Source organism: Berghia stephanieae, chromosome 2 (genome assembly GCF_034508935.2).
Source record: "Berghia stephanieae isolate SIO BIC M18660-M18661 chromosome 2, UCSD_Bste_1.3, whole genome shotgun sequence".
Lineage (NCBI taxonomy): Eukaryota > Metazoa > Mollusca > Gastropoda > Nudibranchia > Aeolidiidae > Berghia > Berghia stephanieae.
In genome coordinates, this window is record NC_088361.1 from 1,549,447 (window position 1) to 1,574,446 (window position 25,000).

General features: G+C 35.5%; 1 protein-coding gene across 3 annotated transcripts in view; it reads left to right on the top strand.

Moving 5' to 3' along the window:
* Window positions 1-25,000, top strand: part of LOC144964148 (uncharacterized) — a 66,433-nt gene that overhangs the window by 40,091 nt on the left and 1,342 nt on the right. For all 3 annotated transcript variants that reach the window (XM_078898088.1, XM_078898086.1, XM_078898087.1), the window contains exons 8-13: window positions 4,111-4,243; window positions 7,084-7,283; window positions 10,404-10,474; window positions 20,474-20,684; window positions 21,865-21,900; window positions 24,617-25,000. The exon at window positions 24,617-25,000 is cut by the window's right edge. In XM_078898088.1, the coding sequence (XP_078754214.1) occupies window positions 4,111-4,243; window positions 7,084-7,283; window positions 10,404-10,474; window positions 20,474-20,684; window positions 21,865-21,900; window positions 24,617-25,000 (1,035 nt within the window). The remainder of the gene's footprint in view (window positions 1-4,110; window positions 4,244-7,083; window positions 7,284-10,403; window positions 10,475-20,473; window positions 20,685-21,864; window positions 21,901-24,616) is intronic.

Below are 25,000 nucleotides of genomic sequence, written 5' to 3' on the forward strand. Positions count from 1 at the left end.
TAATGAAACTATATTCATTGTCCTTAACAAAACATACTCTTAACACACTTTTTTGTGTGTCAAACTATGGGAGCATTTTTAACACTAATATAACCCTGACATTATACTGTGTTGAGGTGGTGGATCATAAATAAATACTATCCTATCTATCAGATCGTTTGTGTCGCTATGGTCCTCCTCGATCCCGAAGATCTCGAAATCAACTCCGTCTTCGTGTACCTAAAAAGGCTCGAAAACATTTCTGATATGGCATTTTCTCACGACGCTCCAAATGTCTGGAATTCACTGCCAATATATATTATTAGAAGTAGACTATTTTCGTGTGAAATATCTATTCGAAAAGTGCCTTAAAACACACCTGATGAATTCTTCTTTGTCTTAAGAATGTTATGAATGGAACTTTATGTGTATATAAATAGCCCATATTATCTGAAAAGTGTTATTGTTATATGTAAGATGTATGATTTCCCTTCCTGTCAATGTGCGCCTAGAGCTGCGGCAACGCGGGATGGGCGCAATATAATAATAATAATAATAATAATAATAATAATAATAATAATAAAATAATAATAATAATAATATAATAATTATTATTATTATTAATTATTTTATTATTATTTATTATTATTATATATTATTGTTATTATTATTCTTATTATTTTTTATTATTATTATTATTTTTTATTATTTTATTATTATTATTATTATTATTATTATTATTATTATTATTATTATCATTATTTGTGACACATTGTCTCAACACAGAATTATGCTGTGTTAAACCAGGTGGATTATAAGTCGAAATAACGCGTTACATGAATTGTTAGTTGTTTTTTGTTGTTGTCATCTCTAGAAACCATATCCATTGTACTCAATAAATCGTATAAAAATGTATTCCAGTTTAACATTTGTTATAATAGGTTTATTCGTTTTTTTTAAAATCTAAATAACCGCGTTCCTGATAGCTCAGTTGGTAGAGCACTCGCTTCACACGCAATCGGACAAAGATCAATCCCTGGTGAAGTCGAGATTTTTTCTTATACTCTCGTCCACCCGGCAATGATTGGGTAGCTGGGTCTGTAAGATCTGACGGAACGTACTTTGCGATAGACTAGCGTTGTATCTAAAGGATAGTAAGCAATTTATATTGTCAGTTTCCCGCTATGGAAATCGGAATGATCTCCGGATCCAGGGGTGTAATGGCACTGAAGAATTATTTTTTAAAAATCTAAATGGCCACGACATAGTACCGTTTTTAGGCGATGGGTAATTTCTAATGATACTTTGTGACCCAACGCCACAAAACGCTATTATGTCGAGGTGATTTAAATGTTAATAATTTGAAATGAAGAGAAAGTTATGATACTTTGGATACATATATATGGGCTATTGTGGGTAAAAGATACAGATTCGTAAAGTGATATGAAAAAAAATTTTCTCGTATCTCGTCATTAAAATTTGAACTTCAATATAATTGGTTGATATCTGGTTCTTTGAGATATAGTACCGCTATGAGCCTATAGGTTATATTATATATATATATATATATATATATATATATATATATATATATATATATATATATATATATATATTTGAATCATTTTCGACGAGTCCTTATTTGCAAGTCTGATAACCCATATTAATATGGGCTCATTGTTGTAATTGAAATACTCTCAAACAACGCAAAATATTGTCCATTACAACAAAGTTAAATTAAGCCCATATTTGCGTTCGGGTGTCGGACATGCACTTATCTAATTGCACGCCGATCATTGTCCAATGTACACAAGTCAACAAGATTCTGCAGATTTCAATAAAAATACAGAAAAGGGAATTTAGTTCATTGATCCATTATTGACAAATACATAGAATTGATGGCGTCAACTCCTCCTTTTCCATGTGGACCAAAATAGCTCCACTGAGTCCCATGGAGGTCGAGTTTGATTGGCTGTTTACCTACAATGCGCGCAGGTCTCATTTCTTTGTTATACCGGAATTGCTTCCTATTAAAATCAATAGTTTTCAACATAAGCACAATTATTGAATTCAGGATACGGGATATACGAGTAATTAAGGACTTAATTAAGACAGCGATTGTCGTCAAAAATAATGTCTTCTCTGATCACAAAAGGGTACTCGATCCACTTCCGGCTCACAAAGGCATAGCGGTTTCCATTGATTAGGCAGGCAGTGCATTATAGGGCAATCGGGAAAGTAAAACCCGCCACAATCATATACCACGCACCACCCAGCACAACTTCGAGGGCATTGACTGAGGTTAAAAAGTACAAAATATTTTATAGTTGTAATAACAATCAAGAAGCTATTCGCCACCCATCGACTCAACACATATTATCATTACGTTGGAAAAATGGAATTTATTGTCAACAATTTGAGGGTTAGGTTACGTTTTTATGTAGCGCAATATCAACTAAACGTGCTCAAAGCGCTTTATAAGGGATCCCTGGCCAACAGCAACACTTAACATTTAGGACGGGACATGACGCCTGTTAGGCGATATTACAATTTTGCTGTTAACGGCCAGATACTAATTTTACACCTGAGTACGGTGAGAGAATGTGAGTAAAGAGCCTGTTCCAAGGACTCAACTATGCGCCAAGCGAGGCTCGAACCCAGGACCTTCCGATCCGAAAGCGAGTGTCATACCACTAGACCACATAGCCGCACAACATTTGCCCGCCAGATGAAATGTACAGGCACACATTGCTGTATATTATATTATATTATTATAAATGCTTATAGTCTGATTATTATATTTTAGTGATTTGATATACTGAATATTATTTCGTAACTTAAGACAGACTGAAATGTTACTTTTCTTGTCATTCTTTATACAGAATATTAAATATGTTTTGAGATCATTATCCACCCCGACATTATCCCGTATTGACGCGATGAGTTTCAGTTTTGGTAGATGACGAAACAGTCACCTGCCACGGATTGCAATTTCTTATATTCTTCCATTATTAAAGTTATCTTATGGTGATTTATCCATTGTTTATTCATTTTGAGGTCTGATAACCCGAATTACTATAGTCTCATTGTTCTAATGGAAATACTCTCAAATCAAAGTATGCTGATTTGCAAGTCTGATAACCTAGATTGTTATGGCCCCATCGATGAAAATCCTATCAAACCTACATGTATTGTTTATTTTCAGGTCTGAAATTTTTATGGCCTCATTGTTTTAATGGAAATAGTTTCAAACCAACGCAAAATAATATAATCTATTGCAGCAATGAAATGTTTGGACAAGTGTATACAACAGTTAGGTGATTTGGATGAATAAAGTATATATTCTTATTATTATTATTATTATTATTATTATTATTATTATTATTATTATTATTATTATTATTAATTATTATTATTATTACTTCCCACTAAAATGTATTAATCAGACTATAAGCGTTTATAATAAAATACAGCAGTGTATGTCAGTACGTTTCATCTGGCGGGCAAATGTTGTGAGTAATTTACTAAAACGCATAGCATCAATTAATGGTATCTATGAATTTAAGTAACATTTTCACCATTTGTAACCTCGAGACCAATCGTAACCAACACACAAAACTATGTGCAATCTTAAACGTTTATTTTAAAACCTCTCTTCTTCTTTGTTCCAATTACAATATGGTCAAATAAATAATGATATCTGATCGTTTGATGATGTGGTGCCCCCAAAAAACTAAATTATGGTATCATATTCTAGATACACGTCAAATGAATATTACCATTTCATGTTTTGAATTTTCTTTAATATAGATAGAATGCGCTTGGCCAAGGAGTTCACAACATTGCCATCCGGAAGTATAACGGACCAACACACAAACTCTGTGTAACCATGAACTTTTATAGTCTGGTTAATACAGTTTAGTGAGAACAACTCACAAACGCGGATGGCAAAAACGATAACAAAGGCCTGAGTGACGTCATCTGCATACTATCTATATGGGTCAAAAACATAATATACTGGCTGATTGGGGGAGTTTTCTGAGAACCTATCACCTAACAGGCGGTCAACAAGCAATAAAAAGTGTCAAATGACGTCATACTCATTCATTCCCATTTCCTTTCCCACACAAGTTTACACTGTGCTGTCAGATCCCAAGAGCTGGTCCCAAGCCATCGCCTGCTGTGCCAGTCTCAATGCATCTCTTGCCGTTCTTGAAACACAGACCAAGTTTGAAGTTGCCCAAGCTCTTCTCGATAATCAAAGGTAAATGGTATTTATTTATGTCACTTAGTTTCTTTGTCATCTCTTATTTCTTATTCAATAATTTATAGATAGTATGCACTTGGCTAAGAAGTTACCAACATTGCCATTCGGAAGTAGAACTGGCCAACACACAAAAATGTGTGTAACCATGATCGTTTATAGTCGGGTTAATACAGTTTAGTGAGAATTACTCATAAACGCGGATGACAAAAAACAATAACAAAGGCCCGTGTGACGTCATCTTCGAACTATCTATACTGAATTAAACGTCCACATGAAGATGGATAGGACGTGTTATCAGAAAGGAGGAGGTAAACAGCAAAACTGCCCTAGAAGGAATGAGAAAAAGAGGAAGGTTCCGGGCAGCTTGGAGGAGAACTGTGGAGGGAAAGATGAGAGAGTGAGGGAGACATGGAACTCCCTGAAGATTATGGCCACAGGCAGAAGTTTATGGGTATCCGTGTTGCTGCCAACATGCATAATTGGTAGTTAGTAAATGGGCACTTGGCCTTCTGCAGTTAACATAATATATATATATATATATATATATATATATATATATATATATATATATATATATATATATATATATATACAAAAGTTTCGCCTCAGGTATTATATTTGGTAAAAGTCTATATTTATATGAACAATTGAAAATTTCCTCTTATATTATATGACGAACCGCACACATCTGGGATTATGTTGGAATGAACTCGACGAATGATATTGAGATGAAAACAAAATTCATTGTGTGCTTCCGTTTTTGAAGACGTCGATTTGTATTGTGCTATGATGTATTTTTTTTTTTTTTTGGCTGTGTCAATCTAGGAGTTTAAGAAGACTTCAGTTGAAGACCTAATGCCAGAAAAGCTTCGAAAATGCAAAAAGGATGTTCTTATGTCTAACGCATTCGTGACACCAATAGCCTGACACTAGGATTTGTAGTATGACGTCATCTTCAGTTAACTCACCGCCAAGTGAATTGTCCTCAAGGAAACAAAACAATCCTTTTGGTTGAACAAATTAATGAATACAACTCACTATTCATTTTCCTTAGGCGGCCGTCACCTTCTCTTTTTGGTCAGTATCAGGCTATGAGTTTACAAATGTTACGCTTTGTGGTGTTCTATTTTGAACTGTTGAGCAAGACAATTTATAAAGATCGCACAAGACATGTCACGAAAACCCACTGGTCAACCATCGAGCACGGCACATGTTTGCCATTCTTGAATTATGTTCACTAGTGAGAGGGGGAGGGGGTCCTTCGAATGTAATAATGTGAAATATCACTGAAGCTATAGATAGTATGCGCTTGGCGAAGAAGCTCATAACATTGCCATCCGGAAGTATAACGGACAAAACTGTGTGTATCCATGAACGTTTATAGTCAGGTTATTAATACAGTTCAGTGAGAATAACTCACAAACGCGGATGGCAAAATACAATAACAAAGGCTTGAGTGACGTCATCTTTGAACTATCTATAGTATAACCTTTTAGAGAAACCGCAGTTTTCAAATACAAGAGGTGCATAATTAAAAGGACATAATTATTAATTTGACCTCCCAACAATAGTATTGCTATTCGCTGCATGCAATGAAAAAGATTCATGTAAATTTTCATCATTCTGACAAATTTGCATATTTAATCAATATTGTTATCATTTTTTTATGAATGTAGAAATCACAACAGGAAGCTACGCCTCTGGCTTTTAACGATCAAAATGTAACAATTGTTTATGTCATGCGTGTACGAAGTGGACAATTTGCTGTCCCATTTTGGATTCAGGGTGGCAATGTCAGTGAGTAGTGCACATGAATCTCGTGAAAAGTAAACCCCAGGTCAAACCTGTGGGAGTTCAGTGATCGTAATGAAACAGAATTCAATGTGTATAGATAGTATGCAGATGACGTCACTCGGGCCTTTGTTATTGTTTTTGCCATCCGCGTTTGTGAGTTGTTCTCACTAAACTGTATTAACAAGACTATAAAAGTTCATCGTTACACAGAGTTTGTGTGTTGGTCCGTTATACTTCCGGATGGCAATGTTGTGAACTCCTTGGCCAAGCGCATTCTATCTATAATATTGTAAACGTTAGCCCTCCAAAAGTTCACTCCTACCAGACCCTTCATTGTTTATATAGATAGTATGCGCTTGGCGAAGAAGCTCATAACTTTGCCATCCGGAAGTATAACGGACCAACACACAAACTCTGTGTAACCATGAACGTTTATAGATAGAATGCGCTAGGCAAGGAGTTCACAACATTGCATCCGGAAGTATAACGGACCTACACACAAACTCTGTGTAACCATGAACTTTTATAGTCTGGTTAATACAGTTTAGTGAGAACAACTCACAAACGCGGATGGCAAAAACAATAACAAAGGCCTGAGTGACGTCATCTGCATACTATCTATAGTCAGGTTAATACAGTTTAGTGAGAACAACTCACAAACGCGGATGGCAAAAACAATAACAAAGGCCTGAGTGACGTCATCTTCGAACTATCTATACCATAAAGAAGAAAAATCCCAAAGTATAGTAGAGTAACCAATGAAAAAAATGTCAACTTTGAAGGTTACTCCACCGTCAACACTCAAATGCTATGTTTATATAATTGAAATTACATAGAATCTTGTCTTAATATTATCATTTTAGTCTCGGGTTATAGTCTGGTTGATATTTTTGTGAATTAATATCCCAACTTGTGTTTAAAGAAATGAATACAAAGAGTTAAGTGACGTCAACTGCATTCCTTCTATTGCTTCCACCTCAACTCATCCCCTCGCTTCTCTCACCATCCCCTTCCTAACAACCAATTCTTATCTACTTTAACAGCTTGCGCAACCACTGGGTGGGGTACCAAGAAATAAACAACACGCATGGAGCATGGACGACGGGGGAGATCCTATCCGGCGTGACCCCGGAGGATCCATCAAATATTCAGTTATCCTGTGGGACCACTGACCTCTTGACTGGAGAACACAAATACTACAACTGTAATGCACAACTACCCTACGTTTGTCAACACAGCATGGGTGAGTTTTGGGGACAACGTTCATTCACTCTACATTATGACAGTGTCTTTAATGAACTTAGTGGAACACACTGCTCTAAACAATACGTTAAAACCACAGCCTATAACCCGAAGCAATATCCCCACAGATCCTGAGCATCACTCACAATTTTAACTCAAGCGACTGACAATAAATGAAAAGGCATAGTGTCGTCTATTGCTGCGATGCAATTTCTTCATCAGTGTGTCAAAATATTGTATATAGATAGTATGCGCTTGGCTAAGAAGTTCACAACAATGCCATCCGGAAGTATAACGGACCAACACACAAAACGGTGTGTAACCTTGAACGTTTATAGTCTTGATAATACAGTTAAGTGAGAATTACTCATAAACGCGGATGACAAAAAGCAAAAACAAAGACCTGATGATGTCAACTTCAGACTATCTATACTCACAAACTGTGGGAGTGAAAAATTCGGCTGTACTAAAGGTAGCTATGGTTAAAATGCAAGGAATACGCAATGGGCATGATCTATATTACATTTCCATGTGCTCGAGGTCATTGGTCACATTGCAAAGTGGACTCAAAATGACCCACATAGTGAAAAGTGTTCACAGTTTGAGAAATATCCAACGTTACAATTGGTCATTTTGCTCAGCATGACTCATGGGTATGTTTACAACTTTCATAAACAAAGCAGCGTGTTGAGATACATTGAAAAATGTCCAATCCTTGGACAGCAACAGATCATGTGATTGATGACGAGGTTGGACGAAAACATGAATATAGATCGCTCCCATTGAATACGAATCGTTAGCTGTATTCAATAGATAGAACGAAGACGACGTCACTCAGGCCTATGTTATTATTTTTTTGCCACCCATGTTTATGAGTAATTCTCACTAAACTGTATTCACCAGACTATAAATGTTTAAGGTTACACATAGTTTTGTGTGTTGGTCCGTTATATTTCCGGATGGCAATGTTTTGAGCTTCTTAGCCAAGCGCATACTATATATAGTACAGTCAATAGGATTCAATAGTCTGATGTCACGTCCGCCTAGCAACGAGCAGCTTGGTTCTAAACAAAGAAAATCGGTACTTTTTATTCTCCATGCTGGCTAGAACTTTTTCACATGTCATGTGATCTGAATGTATAAAAGTCAAAACATGATCAAATTTATAATGTATTTCTCCTCTGGATACACTATTTTATGCTCGTCGGAGAAGTATTTCATAAGGGCTTCCGCCATTGTTCCGATAGTTTAGAACCTAGTTGCTATATGATACTAATGCGTCATTACGAGGGGAAAATGACGTCACAACTGTTGAAGCCTATTGGTTCATAGTTCATAACTTGTTTCCGAATTCCTTGAGTGGTACTATAAGACTAAAACTCACTAACCTTGAAAGATCTGTCATCTATAGCCTCTCAGTGCCACATCAGCCATCAGTAAAAATGAAGGATATGGTCTGACTTCAGGTTTAACTGACATTCACCTTAAGATCACGTTACAATACAAGGCGACAATTGGATTCAATAGTCGGATGTCACTTCGCCCAGTAATGGCGAGCAGCCTGGTTCTAAACAAATAAAATCGGTGCTTTTTATTCTTCATGCTGGCTAGAACGTTTCATATGTCATGTGATCAGAATGTATAAAAGTCAAAACATGATCATATTTGTAATGTTTTTCTCCTCTGGATACACTTTTATGCTCGTCGGAGAAATATTTCATAAGGGCGTCCCCCCATTTCCGGTAGTTTAGAGCCAGTTACTAAGTTACCATGCGTCATTACTGGGGGGTTAGGGTTAGGGTTAGGGCCTCATGAGTGATGAAGCCTATTGGTAATGGAAGCAAGCCTAGGGTTTTATTTTAGAGGCCAACTAATGACAACTTACTTTTAACATTCTTTTGATTATCGTCGTGTTGCGTTGTGAGGTAATTTCACGCGAAATATAAGGTTATGAGTTCATGAAGGTTAAGGTTGGTAACTGTGTGAGCTGATAGTTGTTATTCTATGACATGATGAGCTTATTAGTCATAGGGGAATGTTTTTTTAAAACGTCGGTGATTATGATAAAGCTGATATTAGAAGAAGAATAGTAATGATGATGATGATGATGAATGTGGTGTTGAAAATGATGATGATGATGATGGTGAGGAGAAATACGGTGATATTTACAATAATATTAATAACAACAACAACAATAATAATAATAATAATAATAATAATAATAATAATAATAATAATAATAATATTAATAATATTAATAATATAATAATAATAATAATAATAATGATAATTATAATATAATAATAATAATAATAATAATAATAATAATAATAATAATAATAATAATAATAATAATAATAATAAGGATGAGAATGATGATGATGATGATGGTGATGATGATGATGATGATGATGATGATGATGATGATGATGATAATAATATAAATAATGATAACGATAATGGTAATATAATAATAATAATAATAATAATAATAATAATAATATATAATAATAATAAATTATATAATAATAATAATAATAATAAAATAATAATAATAATAATAATAATAATATATAATATTAATGAATAATGAGTATACTAATAATTTTCTTCTTATTATTATAATGTAGAAGAGATGATGATGATGATGATGATGATGTGATGAAAATAATATAATATAATAATGAGAATAAATGATGATAATAATAATGATAATGATAATAATAACGATAATAATAATAGTAATAATAATAATAATAATAATAATAATAATAATAATAATAATAATAATAATAATAATAATAATAATAATAATAATAATAATAATAATAATAATAATAAATTCTTACGCAGTCAAACCATAATCGTTAACCGTCATACATAGTTTTGTGAGTTGGTTCGATTGATTTGGCTGTGAGAAATGAAAAAAAACAACAGTTTTTCATTTAAATGCATTTGTGGTATGAGTTTGATTAAAATATTCACCCATTCTGCTACCAGATCAATGATACTCACACTCAAAACTATATGTATCTCCTTATGTATTCAACTTATTTATATTCTCTGTACTCATACGCTCTCCTTCCCTCTCCCGAACTCCATCCCTTATTCCAATCCCCAGGACAATGCCACTTCGCCGTTACACGTGCCTACTCATCCCAAAGCGGATACGTCAACCACGGGGTCATGTCCGTAAGTTTATTGCTTCATTCCTAACAAAATGTGTCTCATCGCCTCCAAGCGGTTGTTATAATGGGATGACATGTGTGTAAGTAAAATACCTGTCACGTCTATGTGGGAGTGTGGCAACTAGGAGCAGAGAGTCAGATAGTTTCCCCATAGACTTAGTTATCTGGTGCCGCTTTATTTTTTGTCCCTGTCATAGTCGGGTAAAGCTCCAGACAACTTGACTGATAGTTAGAGAATGTTTTTAGGTTTAAAGAAATAGGTAGTAGAAGTGGTGGTAGATTATTGGCACGCTATATAGAGATAGGTAGGTTCAGAAGGTGAGTAAAGAAGAAATACTTTAATTTAAATCAACAGAATTGCCTCATACAATAACAAGTTAACACATAATTAGCCAAAGAATATCAGTGCTGGTTATAATTCATTACATTTAGACTATGGGTATTTAACTTTCATTCCGTATCACAAACTATTCATTTTTCTTTGTAAGGGTGCTTATCTTGAATGTGAATGGTGGCGGTGCTAAGGTTTCTTCTGTTATATGAGACATGAGCCGGTCCGTTCCAGTATTCTCAGTGTATCGCTTGTAAGATTCCACTCTGTATCACTTGTAGCCCAAGAGGCATTTGCTTGTTCTCCAGATTCATGTTTGGTTGGTAACCTGATGCATATTTGGTCGGTACCCGATGCAGGTTTGGTCGGTACCCCGATGCAGGTTTGGTCGGTGCCCCGATGCAGGTTTGTTCGGTACCCCGATCCTCATTCACACATGTTTCTCGCTATGTAGAATTTCCGAGTTCCCTACAAGAGGCAGTGAATGGTAAGAAAATTAAATGGGAGAGCAATGTGGATCACTGTCATCATTTATATACATTTCTCACGGGAGTTGGTGAATCACAAGGAACCAATAATATTCCAGGATTTGGCCTTGCCTGGTCCATCACTGGTTGTTTTCTTGAGACCAATTGTGTTCTGTGTGTCATCGTTGTTAGCGTCTTGGAATCTCGTGAATTTCTAAATAGGTCGGTTATGTGTGCCCGTTAACAATGGCGGTCAAACTACATGGCCTTACCTCCCCTAGAACCTACGTGTGAATTGGATACAATAGTCTGATGTCACGTCGCCAAACAACGGCGGCCATCGTGGTTCTAAACAAAGAAAATCGGTACTTTATATTCTTCATGTTAGCTAGAACTTTTCATATATTTTGTGATCAGGATGTGTAAAAGTCAAAACATGATCAGATTTATAATGTTTTTTCCCCTCTGGATACGCTTTTATGCTCTTCGGAGAAATATTTCATAATGGCCTCCGCCATTGTTCCGATAGTTTAGAGCCAGTTACTAAGTTACCATGCGTCATTACGAGGGAAGTGACGTCAGGACTGTTGAAGCGTATTGAATCAGTTTCAATGCAGTGTCAACCCCGTCGCTATAACAGGTGGCCTTTCAATTATACGTAGGGCCATATCAGTTAACACATGGCGACGCTGTGAGAGTAGGTATTGAGAATATGTATTGATTTATTTACAATCCGGGGAAAGTTGAAAGCGATTTGAAATATATCACTACAATACCCACTGTTCTACCGTTTGATCAATAGGACCAACACAGGAAACTATGTGTAAATTTAAACGTTTATAAAATGATCGAGAAAATCGTGTGATTTGGCGGTATATATATATATTTTTAAAAAATTAACAATGATCATTCACATTATAGTTTATAAACAACAAACTATGTTTGTCCGAGCACGTGTGGACGTTTGTCACAAATTGCCACTCTAGAAGTTTCCTGTCTCTGTATTTCAGTCTCGAGTTTTACCTTTACATGACATCTGATTGGGTCACAATTACAGAGACATAGTAAGGCTCTTTGATTAGTCACTAATGGGTCAGACAAGTAGTGAATCACACTTTCTCTCAACCTGTTCAAAACTCATTGGAAGTATGTAACAAATCAGTCCTTCGGAAGACTGACAATGAGTAGGTTACATATCGAATCATAAGGTGGCCTAACTATAATTATAGTATCGGGGTGTTTGAGCAAATGCTTCTGATTACCGGGCGTAAAAGAGCGAGGATGGATTGCTTTTATTGACGACCAGCATTTATTTAAGCTAGAAAATAGATACGTTTACTCTGAATCCAGAAGATCAGTTGCACAAGGCATGTATCCAGTACTCCGGAGGACTGGTTTTACACTTCCACTGAGATTGGAACAAGTTCTTTGTTCCCTGTGAGGATCCGAACTAGGTCGCAAATTGGTTCTCACAATATGACAAAATGTCACGTTTCTAAACTCGGCAACAATAAAGTCACTTGTATGTTCCCTGTGAGTACGGCGTTGTAGAAACATATCTCGCCTTCGTTAACGCAGCGTCTTAATAATTTAAGGATCAACAGATGCGTTTTGGAGGGAGGTACTTAAAGAACTTGAGTTTTCTAGCATTTGATTATTAATTAAACTTGAGCTTTTATATTGCGCAATATCCACTAAAGGTGCTCAAAGCGCTTTACAGGGGGTCCCTGGTCAACAGCAATATTTAACATGTAGGACGGGACATGCCGGATGCTAGGCGATATTACAATTTTTCGGACAAAGACAACGCTGTTAACGGCCAGGTACTCATTTTACACCTGAGTACGGTGAGAGAATGTGAGTAAAGAGTCTTTTCCAAGGACTCAGTTATGCGTCGAGCGAGGCTCAAACCCAGGGCATATATACCACCAAATCACACGATTTTCTCGATCATTTTATAAGCGTTTAAATTTACACATATTTTTTTGTGTTGGTCCTATTGATCAAACGGTAGAACAGTGGGTATTGTAGTGATATATTTCTCACACTAAGTAAATAATATGCATTTTTTAAAAGTCACCATAATTTGCATTTTTTCTTGCGCACATGGGGTCATTATATTAGGTCACATCGCTATCATTTTGTGTCACCAGGTATTACCGTTTTGATGCGTTCGGCTGGATTTTGTTAAACCGCTTGATTTTTTGCGACGATCAAGTTTAAAGAATCACTGAGTGAAATGGTAATGTGAAAGGAATGTAAAGAAATCTGACCGATAATCAAATTCAATTTCCTGTCTTGCGTCACTTCCGATTCTAATTAATTACGGCCTTTAAAAATTATATGATGCAGATTTTTGCATCGATTGAGTTTGAAGAATCAATGAGCAGAATGTTTATATTATAGGAGAATAAATCTCTCTCTCTCTCTCTCTCTCTCTCTCTCTCTCTCTCTCTCTCTCTCTCCCTCTCTCTCTCGTCGTCTCCTCCCTCATACCATTTCCTGTCTTGCTTCACTTCCGGTTGTCATTAATTATCGTCAATTTTAAAATTTACGATACAGAAGTCTTCCATCTCAATATGACCATTAAACGCCAAAAATGGAAAACCCTGACAAAAATATCATTTTTAAAATTATATTTTGGCGATAAAATTATGCATCAAACATTCATGAATTAAGCAATTCCTCAACTACTTTTAAACGTGTGCAGTTCACCATAAATCCCGTCGCTCTTCTTGGGATCTGTTCCAGTATTGTGATATTGGTGACAAACACTAAACTGACCATTTTCTATATATTTCTCATGCTGATATCCTGTCCACCCCCATAATATGGAATCGATTTGAGCTGATAGGTGACACATGAAGTAAACCCATTTTCTTTAAACAAAAATGACATAAACGCGTTTTGTCTGTGGACGAGGGAACGAGATTCAAAATCAATGTTTTGTTTCTTGTCAAGAATAAGTGCACGTGAAAATGGCTCCTTGTGTTATGCATAAATTCTCTCTCTCTCTCTCTCTCTCTCTCTCTCTCTCTCTCTCTCTTTTTCTCTCTCTCTCTCTCTCTCTCATTCGCTTTATTTCTCTTTCTCTCTTTTACTTTTTCTATCTCTTTCTCTTTTCCCTCTCACACACATACACACACTCTGCCCATCACTCTACCCTCCTTTGTTCCTCAATCTCCTTCTCTCCCACTAAATCTCTCTCTCCCTCTCTCTCTCTCTCTCTCTCTCTCTATATATATATATATATATATATATATATATATATATATATATATATATATGTGTATGTGTGTGTGTCTATCAATATATCTTTCTATCTGTCTATCATTCTATCTATCTGTCTATCTATTTATCTATCTATCTTTCTGTCTGTCTATCTATTTATCTATATATCCATCTCCTCTCATTTACGCGCTCTCTCTCTCTCCCTCTCTCTCTCTCTCTCTCTCTCTCTCTCTTTCTCTCTCTCTCCCATTCTGTCTCTCTTTCTCTCTCTTTCTCTCCATCCATCTATTTATGTCTCCGAGGTAAACCATCAATAGAATAAAGAGGACCTTGATGTACGTGTTTTGTCTAGTAAGTAGGCGGTTTTGATCGTGGCCAAGGACAAAAAGCATTTGTATCACAGCCAAATGAGAATCTTTTGATTCCTTGAGCACTACTTACAACTCACAAGACACTGCACAAACCTAAAGATGACGTCAGAATACAAGTCCTAGAGTCAGGCTATAAGTTAATGAAGGCTTTGAGCTACGTTAGAAGTTGTTCATATTACCCTACTCGACCCAAATGTAGACTATTACATATTATACACAACCAGCAGCCATTATTGTGAGTAATAGTCTTTGAGCTTAAACCAAAAAAAAAAAGAATTGAGCATTTATATAGCGCAATATCCACTAAACGTGCTGGCGCTTCACATGGGGTCCCTGACCAACAGCAACACTTCACATGATGAACGAGACCTGACATGACGCCTGTTAGGCGATATTACATTTTTTTCCGATAGAGACAATGCTGTAAACGATCAGGTACTCATTTTACACTTGAGTAACGTGAGAGAATGTGAGTAAAGAGCCTTTTACTCAATTATGCGCCGAGCGAGGCTCGAACTCAGGACCTTCCGATCAGAAAGCGGGTGTCATACCACAAGACCATATAGCCTCTCTTTCGTTGAACTTAAAATTACTTTTGATATCTGGTTCACTCCCACATAATAGAGTTTTTGAGACTATAGGGCCACAGGGCGATAGGTCTAACGCTGATTGAAAACCACTCCCTTTCAGAGGTAATGAGCATGTGTTAATTTGACATGTGGCAAATGGAGGGGATATAGAAACGCGTGTGGCAAACAAAAAATGGAGCGATTATTTTCGCTTGATTTGACCGCACAGTCATAATTGTAATATTATAGATTGCTATTGGAGCCAAATATACAAAAGGTCAATCAGATTGCATTAAAAATGTTCAAAGAAGGGCGACGAAAAGGTTATTTGTCTTTGATGACCTTTATCATACAATATATCCAAGTATTTTAACTTACATAGTCTAAAATATAACAGAATACGGGAAGCCCTTATTCAATTATTTAAATAAATTCCATTATAGGGAATGAGATTAGCGGAAGAGTCGCGTCCCTTGATTGGACGTCACCTTACAGAGAGAACGTCAACTTAAAGATCGCTGAGAAACTATTTAACTAACCGCGCGGTTTCACAGGAAGCGAGGACGAGAGACGCAAAACCATATTGACGTTCTCTCTCTAATAACTTCGCCGGATACTTCCAATCAAGAGACGCTACTCTTCCGCTAATCTCATTCCCTATAAGGTTGACTTCTGGCATATTTCCATTCAATTCACTCGACTTTTTATTTATTTTATTCAAAATAAACCGACTGACTCAGAACGTATTAATCTTTATAACTCAGAGCCTGACACTGACAAAAACACGACGTCACACTATATCACAATACAAGTCAACAACCATTGAAAATAGGGAAATCGTGAGTTGTATTCAATAGTTCAATGGAATCATTAATTACTTTGAGCACTTCTAAGAAAAACTAAATTTTATTAACGTTATTTTAGTGATCGTCGTCTTTATTGTGACGTAATTTTTAGAGCAGTAATTCACTCTACTTTTATTTTTATTCAAAATAAACTGACTGACTCAGAACGTATTAATCTTCGTAACTCAGAGCCTGACACTGACAAAAACATGACGTCACAATACAAGTCAACAACCATTGAAAATAAGGAAATCGTGAGTTGTATTCAATAGTTCAATGGAATCATTAATTACTTTGAGCACTTCTAAGAAAAACTCAATTTTTTACGTTATTTTAGTGATCGTCGCCTTTATTGTGACGTAATTTTTAGAGCAGTGCTATGCAAGGTATATTCTCTGAACGCAGCCTTCATTAACTTTGACTAGAACTTGTATTCTGACGTCATCTTTAGGTTTGCGCATCGTCTTGTGAGTTGGACGTAGTGCTCAAAGAATCAAAAGATTCCCATTTGTTGAAATATTAAATTCAATTCACAATTTGTTTTCTTTGGGTAGTCTGGCCAGGTGTTTTGACATAATTTTTCGGTCTGTGTCAGGCTACGCATAGATGCGCATCGTCTTCTATAGAAAGAAGGAAGTTGACGTCCCTCAGGTCTTTGTTTTTTGTTTTTTTTTTCTATCCATGAGTAATTCTCACTAAACTGTATTAACCAGACTATAAACGATCAAGGTTACACATAGTTTTGTGTGTTAGTCCGTTAAACTTCCGGATGGCAATGTTGTGAGCTTCTTAGCTAAGCGCAAACTATCCATATTGCTGTCAACGTGCGTGACGAACAGAAGCAAGCAAAATAAGGCTTCAATAATCGTGATGTCACTTCCCTCGTAAATATGCATAGTAACTTAGTAACTGGTTCTAAACTATCGGAACAATGGCCGACGCCATTATCAAATACTTCTGCTCGTTGCTGGGAGGACGTGACATCAGACTTTTGAATCCTATTGTCTGAAGTGAGTCTTGGAAGATCTAAATATTGATCAGGCGCTTAATACTACAGCTAGAATGAAGATGACGTCACTCAGGTCTTCGTTATTCTTTTTTTGCCATCCATGTTTATTAGTAATTCTCACTCACCTATATTAACCAGACGAAATTCCTACCCTTCAGAGAAAAGGCTCTTTAATCACATAGTCTTATTGTGTTTGAATGTAGAATGAGTATCTGGCCGTTAACAGCGTCGTCTCTTTTGAAGAAAAAAGAAAATGTAATATCGCCTTAGAGGCGTTATCTCTTGTCCAATATGATAAGTGCTTTGGTTGACTTGGGACCACTTGTAAAGCACATTGAGCATATTTAGTGAATATTGCGATATTTTTTTATTAGTGATCAAGCTTTTTTCCTCGATGCTTAATCACATCCAAGTCCGTACTTGCTCCACACATTCTCAGAAGTCAATTGATGTATATGTTGATTTTCTACTATAAGGAAGTAATAAAACTGAGGATTGATTTTCCTCACTCTGTTTTCGCCACTCATTGTAAAACCATTGATTTTATTTATGACACCCCCCCCCCCTTCCAGCTTTAATAAAATTAATTCTATGTCTGAGTATGCCCGATGTGCAAAAGAACTAAATTTTAAGTTAAAATGGATAAATTATGATACTTTTAACCCATGGCCTCATAATGGTCATTATATAGAAACAAGTTAGATGCATCGAATCGATTCTGAATTGAAAATTTATAATAGAAAAAAAAATTACCCACTTGCATCGAGAGATGGCGTAGCTAAGACATTCGAGGAAAGAATGAATATATAAAATAAATTTTAAAAAATCGCCTGGTATCAACAGGAATCACCCATGCTGTTCAAAATGAACACTTAAGTAATGATAAAAAAGAATTGATATGAACATTTATAAAGGGCAATTCCTCCGGAGTCACCACGCCCAATGAGTTTCACAATGTTTCATTTATTTCCCCAGTAGGACACGTGAAAACAATATTCCCATTTCTTAGAGTACCAGTACGCTATAAGTTTGTATTTATACTAATACTCTTACAAGATCATTCACTGCCAGTGCCTGTAGCCAGGTACAATTTCAGACCTGAGTCAAATGGAGTGGAGGTAAATGTCTATTAAATGCCTTTCCCAAGGACTCACGGTCGGAACCAGAATTTTCCACGATCACTACCACCCATCTGGCCACTTACCACGCTTAAGATCGCGAGCCACCGAGCTATAGATAGAATGAAGTTGACGTCACTCTGGTCTTTGATATTGTTTTTTTGCCACCGCGTTTATGAATAATTCTCACTATACTGTATTACAACTATTTTTCAAACTATAAACGTTTAAGGTTACACATAGTTGTGTGTGTTGGTCCGTTATACTTCCGTATGGCAATGTTGTGAGCTACTTAGCCAAGCGCATACTATCTATACAGCCACGTGTTGTGGAATAAAATGAATGTAGTCTCTGAGTGTGACAGAAACTAAAAGCCTACGTTAACGTTGGAAAAAAAAATCGCCTTTTGATATCTGATTCGCCACGCTATAATACCAGTTTGAATTGATGTATTGTGTTTATCCAAAAAACTCACAACATCCGCCCGCCGGATAGAACGTATCGACACACAAAACTATGCGTAACCTTGAACTTTTATAGTCGGCTACTCATAAAAAGGCTGGCTAAAAACAATAACAAATAATTGAGTGGCGTCAACTTCGTTCTATCTATATTATGTGAATTGGATACAATAGTCTGATGTCACGTCGCCCAGCAACGGCGGCCATTGCAGTTCTAAACAAAGAAAATCGTTAATTTTTATTCTTCATGCTGACTAGAACTTTTCATGTGTCTTGTGATCAGAATGTGTAAAAGTCAAATCATGATCAGATTTATAATGTTTTTTCCCCCTCTGGATACGCATTTATGCTCGTCAGAGAAATATTTCATAAGGGCGTCCGCCATTGTTCCGATAGTTTAGAGCCAGTTACTAAGTTACCATGCGTCATTACGAGAGAAGTGACGTTACAACTGTTGATGCGTATTCTCAAGATGTTAAACTTTAAGAAATAATTGATCAGCGAGAAGAGAGAGATTGGGTTATTTTGCTTTGACTTAGAAAAGAAAATTGAATTTCAAAATTATCAATTTTTAAAAACTTTAATATCTGTTTTTGTTTTGTCTCGTTCCTTCCGACATAAGAGCCGATTGACTCTGTGGGGCACATTTTATGAATGGCAATAATGTCCAGAAATTTACGGGGCTGAATAGAAACCTTGAGTGGCTTTTGATTTATTGTATCCCAATGATGACAATCAATTAACTATTGATTTTAATACAAGTATGGCAGAATAATTTAAGCAGTTATTACCCTGGTTGTTATGTTTTGTTAGATTTAATTGTACTGGAAATGGTGGTGTGTATGTAGTAGGTAATAATGGTAATTATGATAATAACAGTAATAATATGAATACCAACAATAATAATCATAATAATAATAATGATAATAATAATAATAATAATAATAATAATAATAATAATAATAATGGAATTGGACGCATTAGTACGACTTTCAAATCAAGTTTGTTTGACTAGGCTTTCAAACAACTGTTACTGAAGAAATAGCAATCACAATTTTCGAGACGTGTCTCAATGTAGAGGATTTCGTTTAGGACCCGTGATATTCAAATTTAGCGTTTGCTTAAAAAACAAAACATATTAGATATCTAGCCTCCATACACAACCTTTTTCTCGGCATGATCGATTTATGGTAGAAAAGTTTCACACACTGACTCCAACTTGGAATCAAGCAGTAGCAATAATTTCATGACAATATTTCTTTTTATCAAGACAATCCTCTGTTAGATAGTTTTTTGGAGCTCAAACATTATTATTATTATTATTATTACTATTATTATTATTATTATTATTATTATTATTATTATTATTATTATTATTATTATTATTATTATTATTATCATTATTATTATTATTATTATCATCATTATTATTATTATTATTATTATTATTATTATTATTATTATTATTATTATTATTATTATTATTGTTATTATTATTATTATTATTATTATTATTATTATTATTATTATTATTATTATTATTATTGCGCTAAATAAAGTTATTCAACTTTAACTTTTAGCATTAATTGTCTCGATTTCAGATGAAGGACTGTTACAACACGTGCGAATCAAACCGTAACACCAGCGGGGGGCACGGGTGCTATGCCTTCGTGACCAAGCACCCCAGTATTTCATCCAACAAAGAATGTCATACCATGGATTTTGATTCTTGGGAGAAAAGCTTCACAACGGCAGACACCTGGATTACAAGCAACTCGGAGAAAAGTATTTGGCGATATACTTGCATTACAGGTAACTGTTTTATCTAGGTCTTTTATGTGTGAGTTTTTTTTTATGTGTGAGCTTTTCTATAGCACAATATCTACTAAATGTGCTCAAAGCGCTTTGCAAATGGTCCCTGACCAACAACAACACGTAACACGTAGAACGAGCCACGTTAGGCGCCTGTATTGATCACGTGGTCTAGTCAAATGTAAATTTTGATCGATAGTGTCGAAAAGCGGCACTTAAATCGAGTAAAACGAGCATCGCAGCACTTTTATTATCGATATCATTTACAATATCATTAAGAACTTTAAGTTATGCCGTTTCTGTGTTCTTTGAGGCTTTGTAGGCAGACTGAAATTTAACGATTAAGGCATTCGTCTCTATATTGTTAATAAGACGAGTAGCAACGACTTAAGCCGATATTACAAGTTTTTTTCCCAACAGAGACAACGTTGTTAATGGCCAGGTCCTCATTTTATACCCGAATACGGTGAGAGAATATGAACCCAGGACCTCCTGATCCAAAAATTAGGTGTCATACCACAAGACCACATAGCTCATAAAATCCAAAACATCGACCATCAATATATAGATGGATAGTATGCGCTTGGCTAAGAAGCCCACAACATTGCCACCCGGAAGTAAAACGGACCAACACACAAAACTCTGTGTAACCATGAACATTTATAGTCTGGATAATACAGTTAAGAGAGAATTACTCATAAACGTGGATGGCAAAAAACAATAACAAAGATGTGAGTGACGTCAACTTCGTTCTATCTATAACGAGTCGTGAGCTGTGTACAATGGTTCAGCCAATGGGATCATGTTTTACCTTGAACATTAATAAGGACAACTCACTAGGAAGTGCATTCACCTAAAATTTATGACGTCACCAAACAAGTCATAGTGTTAAGGCAACGCTCAACCCGTTAACTTTTATAGGTTTTATTCAAAGGTAAGACTGGAACAACCCAGGCGTCCGCCGTAATGTAGGGTCGCAAATTGAGCAAGAGTGAGACAATTGCTCAAAGCCATACAGAGCATTGGGGTTTCAAACTCGGTACCCAATATACAATGGTGAAACTTGATGGAATGTCACTTTCCATTTATCCTTTGGTTTATTTAACGATACAGAACCCGAAGAATATGTCACATTCATTTGCTATATTGCTTTAAATGATAACTTTGCCATGTATTTCAGTTGCCTTGGACAACTACAACAAGGTTGAACCTCCAAGTAAGTGTTTTCTATTTGATTGTCTTTCATTTTTTCTTTGTTTTTGTTTTATAAATCGGATTTTACTTCTCAAGATAGAAAACCTAAAACGTTAATAGTCTAATTGATAGAATTGAGTGAGTGCTACTCATAAATATGTCTGGCTAAAAACAATAAAAAAGAACTCAGTGACGTCAATCGTGTTCCATCCATTACATTTGCTTATTGTATTTTGATTCTGACAGGCAGGTCTGACATCCGAATCCACTTATGGGCCTAGTTAACAATGTTGTAATGGACAATATTTTGTGTCATTTTTTTGAGATTTCCGTTACAACAATGAGTCCTTAAAGAATCGATTTATCAGACCTGCAAATAAGTGCACGTTGATCACAAATAATCAAGCTTCTTTTTGTACAGCGTAATATATATATAGACATGACTACATTTTTTCTTAGAAAACAACGCTGTTGTCGGCCAGTTACTCATTTTAGACATAAGGAAGGTGAGAGAATGATTGTACAAGGACTCAGTATTGCGCTTCCTATAGCGAGACTCGAACCATGAATCTAGAGGCACATAATTAATATAGCTAAAAGGTAAATGATACCATAATATTGTGGGTAAATCTTTAAACAGCAATTTTTAAAAAGGTAGATCTGAAACTTAACATTCTCGAATCATTAATTTACTATTATTCTCCCCCTCCCCATTAATAGTGACGCGTAATGATATCACGATAATAATTTGTGACGTCATATTATTCAAAACATCATAATAATAATAATAATAATAATAATATAATAATAATAATAATAATAATATAATAATAATAATAATAATAATAATAATAATAATAATAATAATAATAATAATAATAATAATAATAATAATACTTTATTGCATCCCAAAAAGGAATTTTTTTTGTACAGACGTGTTATAATTTACACATAAGATAAAAATACAATGGAAATAGGATGTATATATATAAAAAAGGAGCAGCTCTATAACCAGAGCTGCGCTTTATAATATGAATAATTTCAACACTGTAAAATAGTTAAAACTGTCACTATAAATTGAAAATTGAAAAGATTGCAAAACAAATAAATTAATAAATTAATATTTATATTTAAAAAAAGTAAAAATGAGAAATAATTATATAAAATGATTATTGCTTGTTGTTATAAAGCCTAATACTGGACGGCAGAAAAGATTTTCGGTGTCTCTCTGTTTTCGTTGAAATAAGAAAGGCGACCACTTCTTTCTGACATAATAATTGATGGTCTTAGTGGATGATACTGGTCATTTAATATTTTAGTTATTTATTTATACAAAATTTCTCGTATAAAAGATCTACATCGTCAACATCATTTATATAGCGTTTAATGGATTTTTTAATATTTGAATTTATTTTGTTCCTTTCCACTGCTGAGCAATTGCCTCCCCAAGCTGTATACAAAATGACAAAACACTTTCGATTACTGCTCTATAAAATAATGTGCAGAGGGTTTTATCTATTCTAAACTGAGAGAGTTTTGATACAAAATATGTACGTCTGCACATCTTATGCCTAATTATTTTCAAGTGTTCATCCCACTTGAGCCTGTCATCAATCGTTACACCAAGGTATTTGTAGTGAGGAACTCGCTGGACGAATTGGTCCTTTAATTTTAACGGTTCTATCGGTTCCTTCACTCTCCTAAAGTCAATCACTAGCTCCTTTGTCTTGCTTATGTTAAGCTCTAGGTGGTGGGCATCACACCAAGACACAAATCTATCAATTCTTGCCTATAAGCCACTTCGTTGCCATTTGTTATGAGACCTTGAAGAGCGGTGTCATCTGCAAACTTTATTAAAGGTACACTCAGGTTTTGACTTCTACAGTCAAGCGTTAAATATCGTTTAAGTAATTTTGAAAATGTATTTTGTACAGAGGTAACGAAATCATAATCTACTGAGATGTCAAATAAAATATTTATTGCAGTCTTGCGTTTTGGAATTCGAACTTTATTCCCAACGCGCACTCGCATGCTGTGCAGCAATTGGGAACACGTAGTAATTCCAAAAAGTAAGAGTGTAAGAATCGTCTACTGTAAGACCTATACACAAACTTAAGTTCACTATAAATTACAGATGAAACAGAAAGAATTATACCAGCTCTTCATTTCCATTTTTAAAATCATACTCAGGTATGCATGAATACCTGAAAATTATCCGCGATGTTAGTGACCATCGACATATCATTATTAACGAAGACAGTATGTCTCATCCTATTTACTAATTTTGTTTGGTTAGCTTGGTCTGCTTTGTAAAAAGCCATTGCTTAACCACATTCAGTGGATACTCACTCACTCACTCGATCCTCTCCGGGTATGCTGGCACTTGAGGCGATGTAAGGGATCTCCACCTGGTTAGTCAGCTGCTATTCTTAGGGCCATCTCGAGGGGCAGCCCTCTCTGTTTTATGCCCCTCTCTACGTACGTCTCCCAGTGTCCTTGGGGCGGCCTCACTTCCTTTTCTTTGGGGTGTCCATCGGAGAGCCTTTCTTATCAGTGTTTCATCAGGTCTGCGACAGACATGCCCCAACCATTGCCATCTTCTCCTTTTAATGAGACTGTCCAGAGATTCAGTGGATACTGCCTTGTATAATATCTCAGGTTTTAAAAAAAATATGTTCTCTTGAAAATACGAGGGTTGATTTAAACTGTAGCTGAGAGATCAAATTTATTTTTTTCAGCTACCACACCAGCCACTACATCTACAAGTACTACTACCACGGATGCAACAACATACACATCTACAGCCACGACACCATCTTCAACGATGCCAAGTATAACAACAACAACTACAGCAATATCAACAACAACAACAACAGAACCAGCAACAACAACAACAACAGCATCAGTATCAACAACAACAACAACAACAACATCACCATCAACAACATCATCACCAACACAAACAGCATCATCATCATCAACAACAACAACAATATCACCACCACCAACATCAACAGCATCATCATCAATAGCAACAACAACGTCACCACCAACAACATCAACAGCATCATCATCATCATCAACAACAACTCCACAAGAACCAATGACAACAATAACAACGT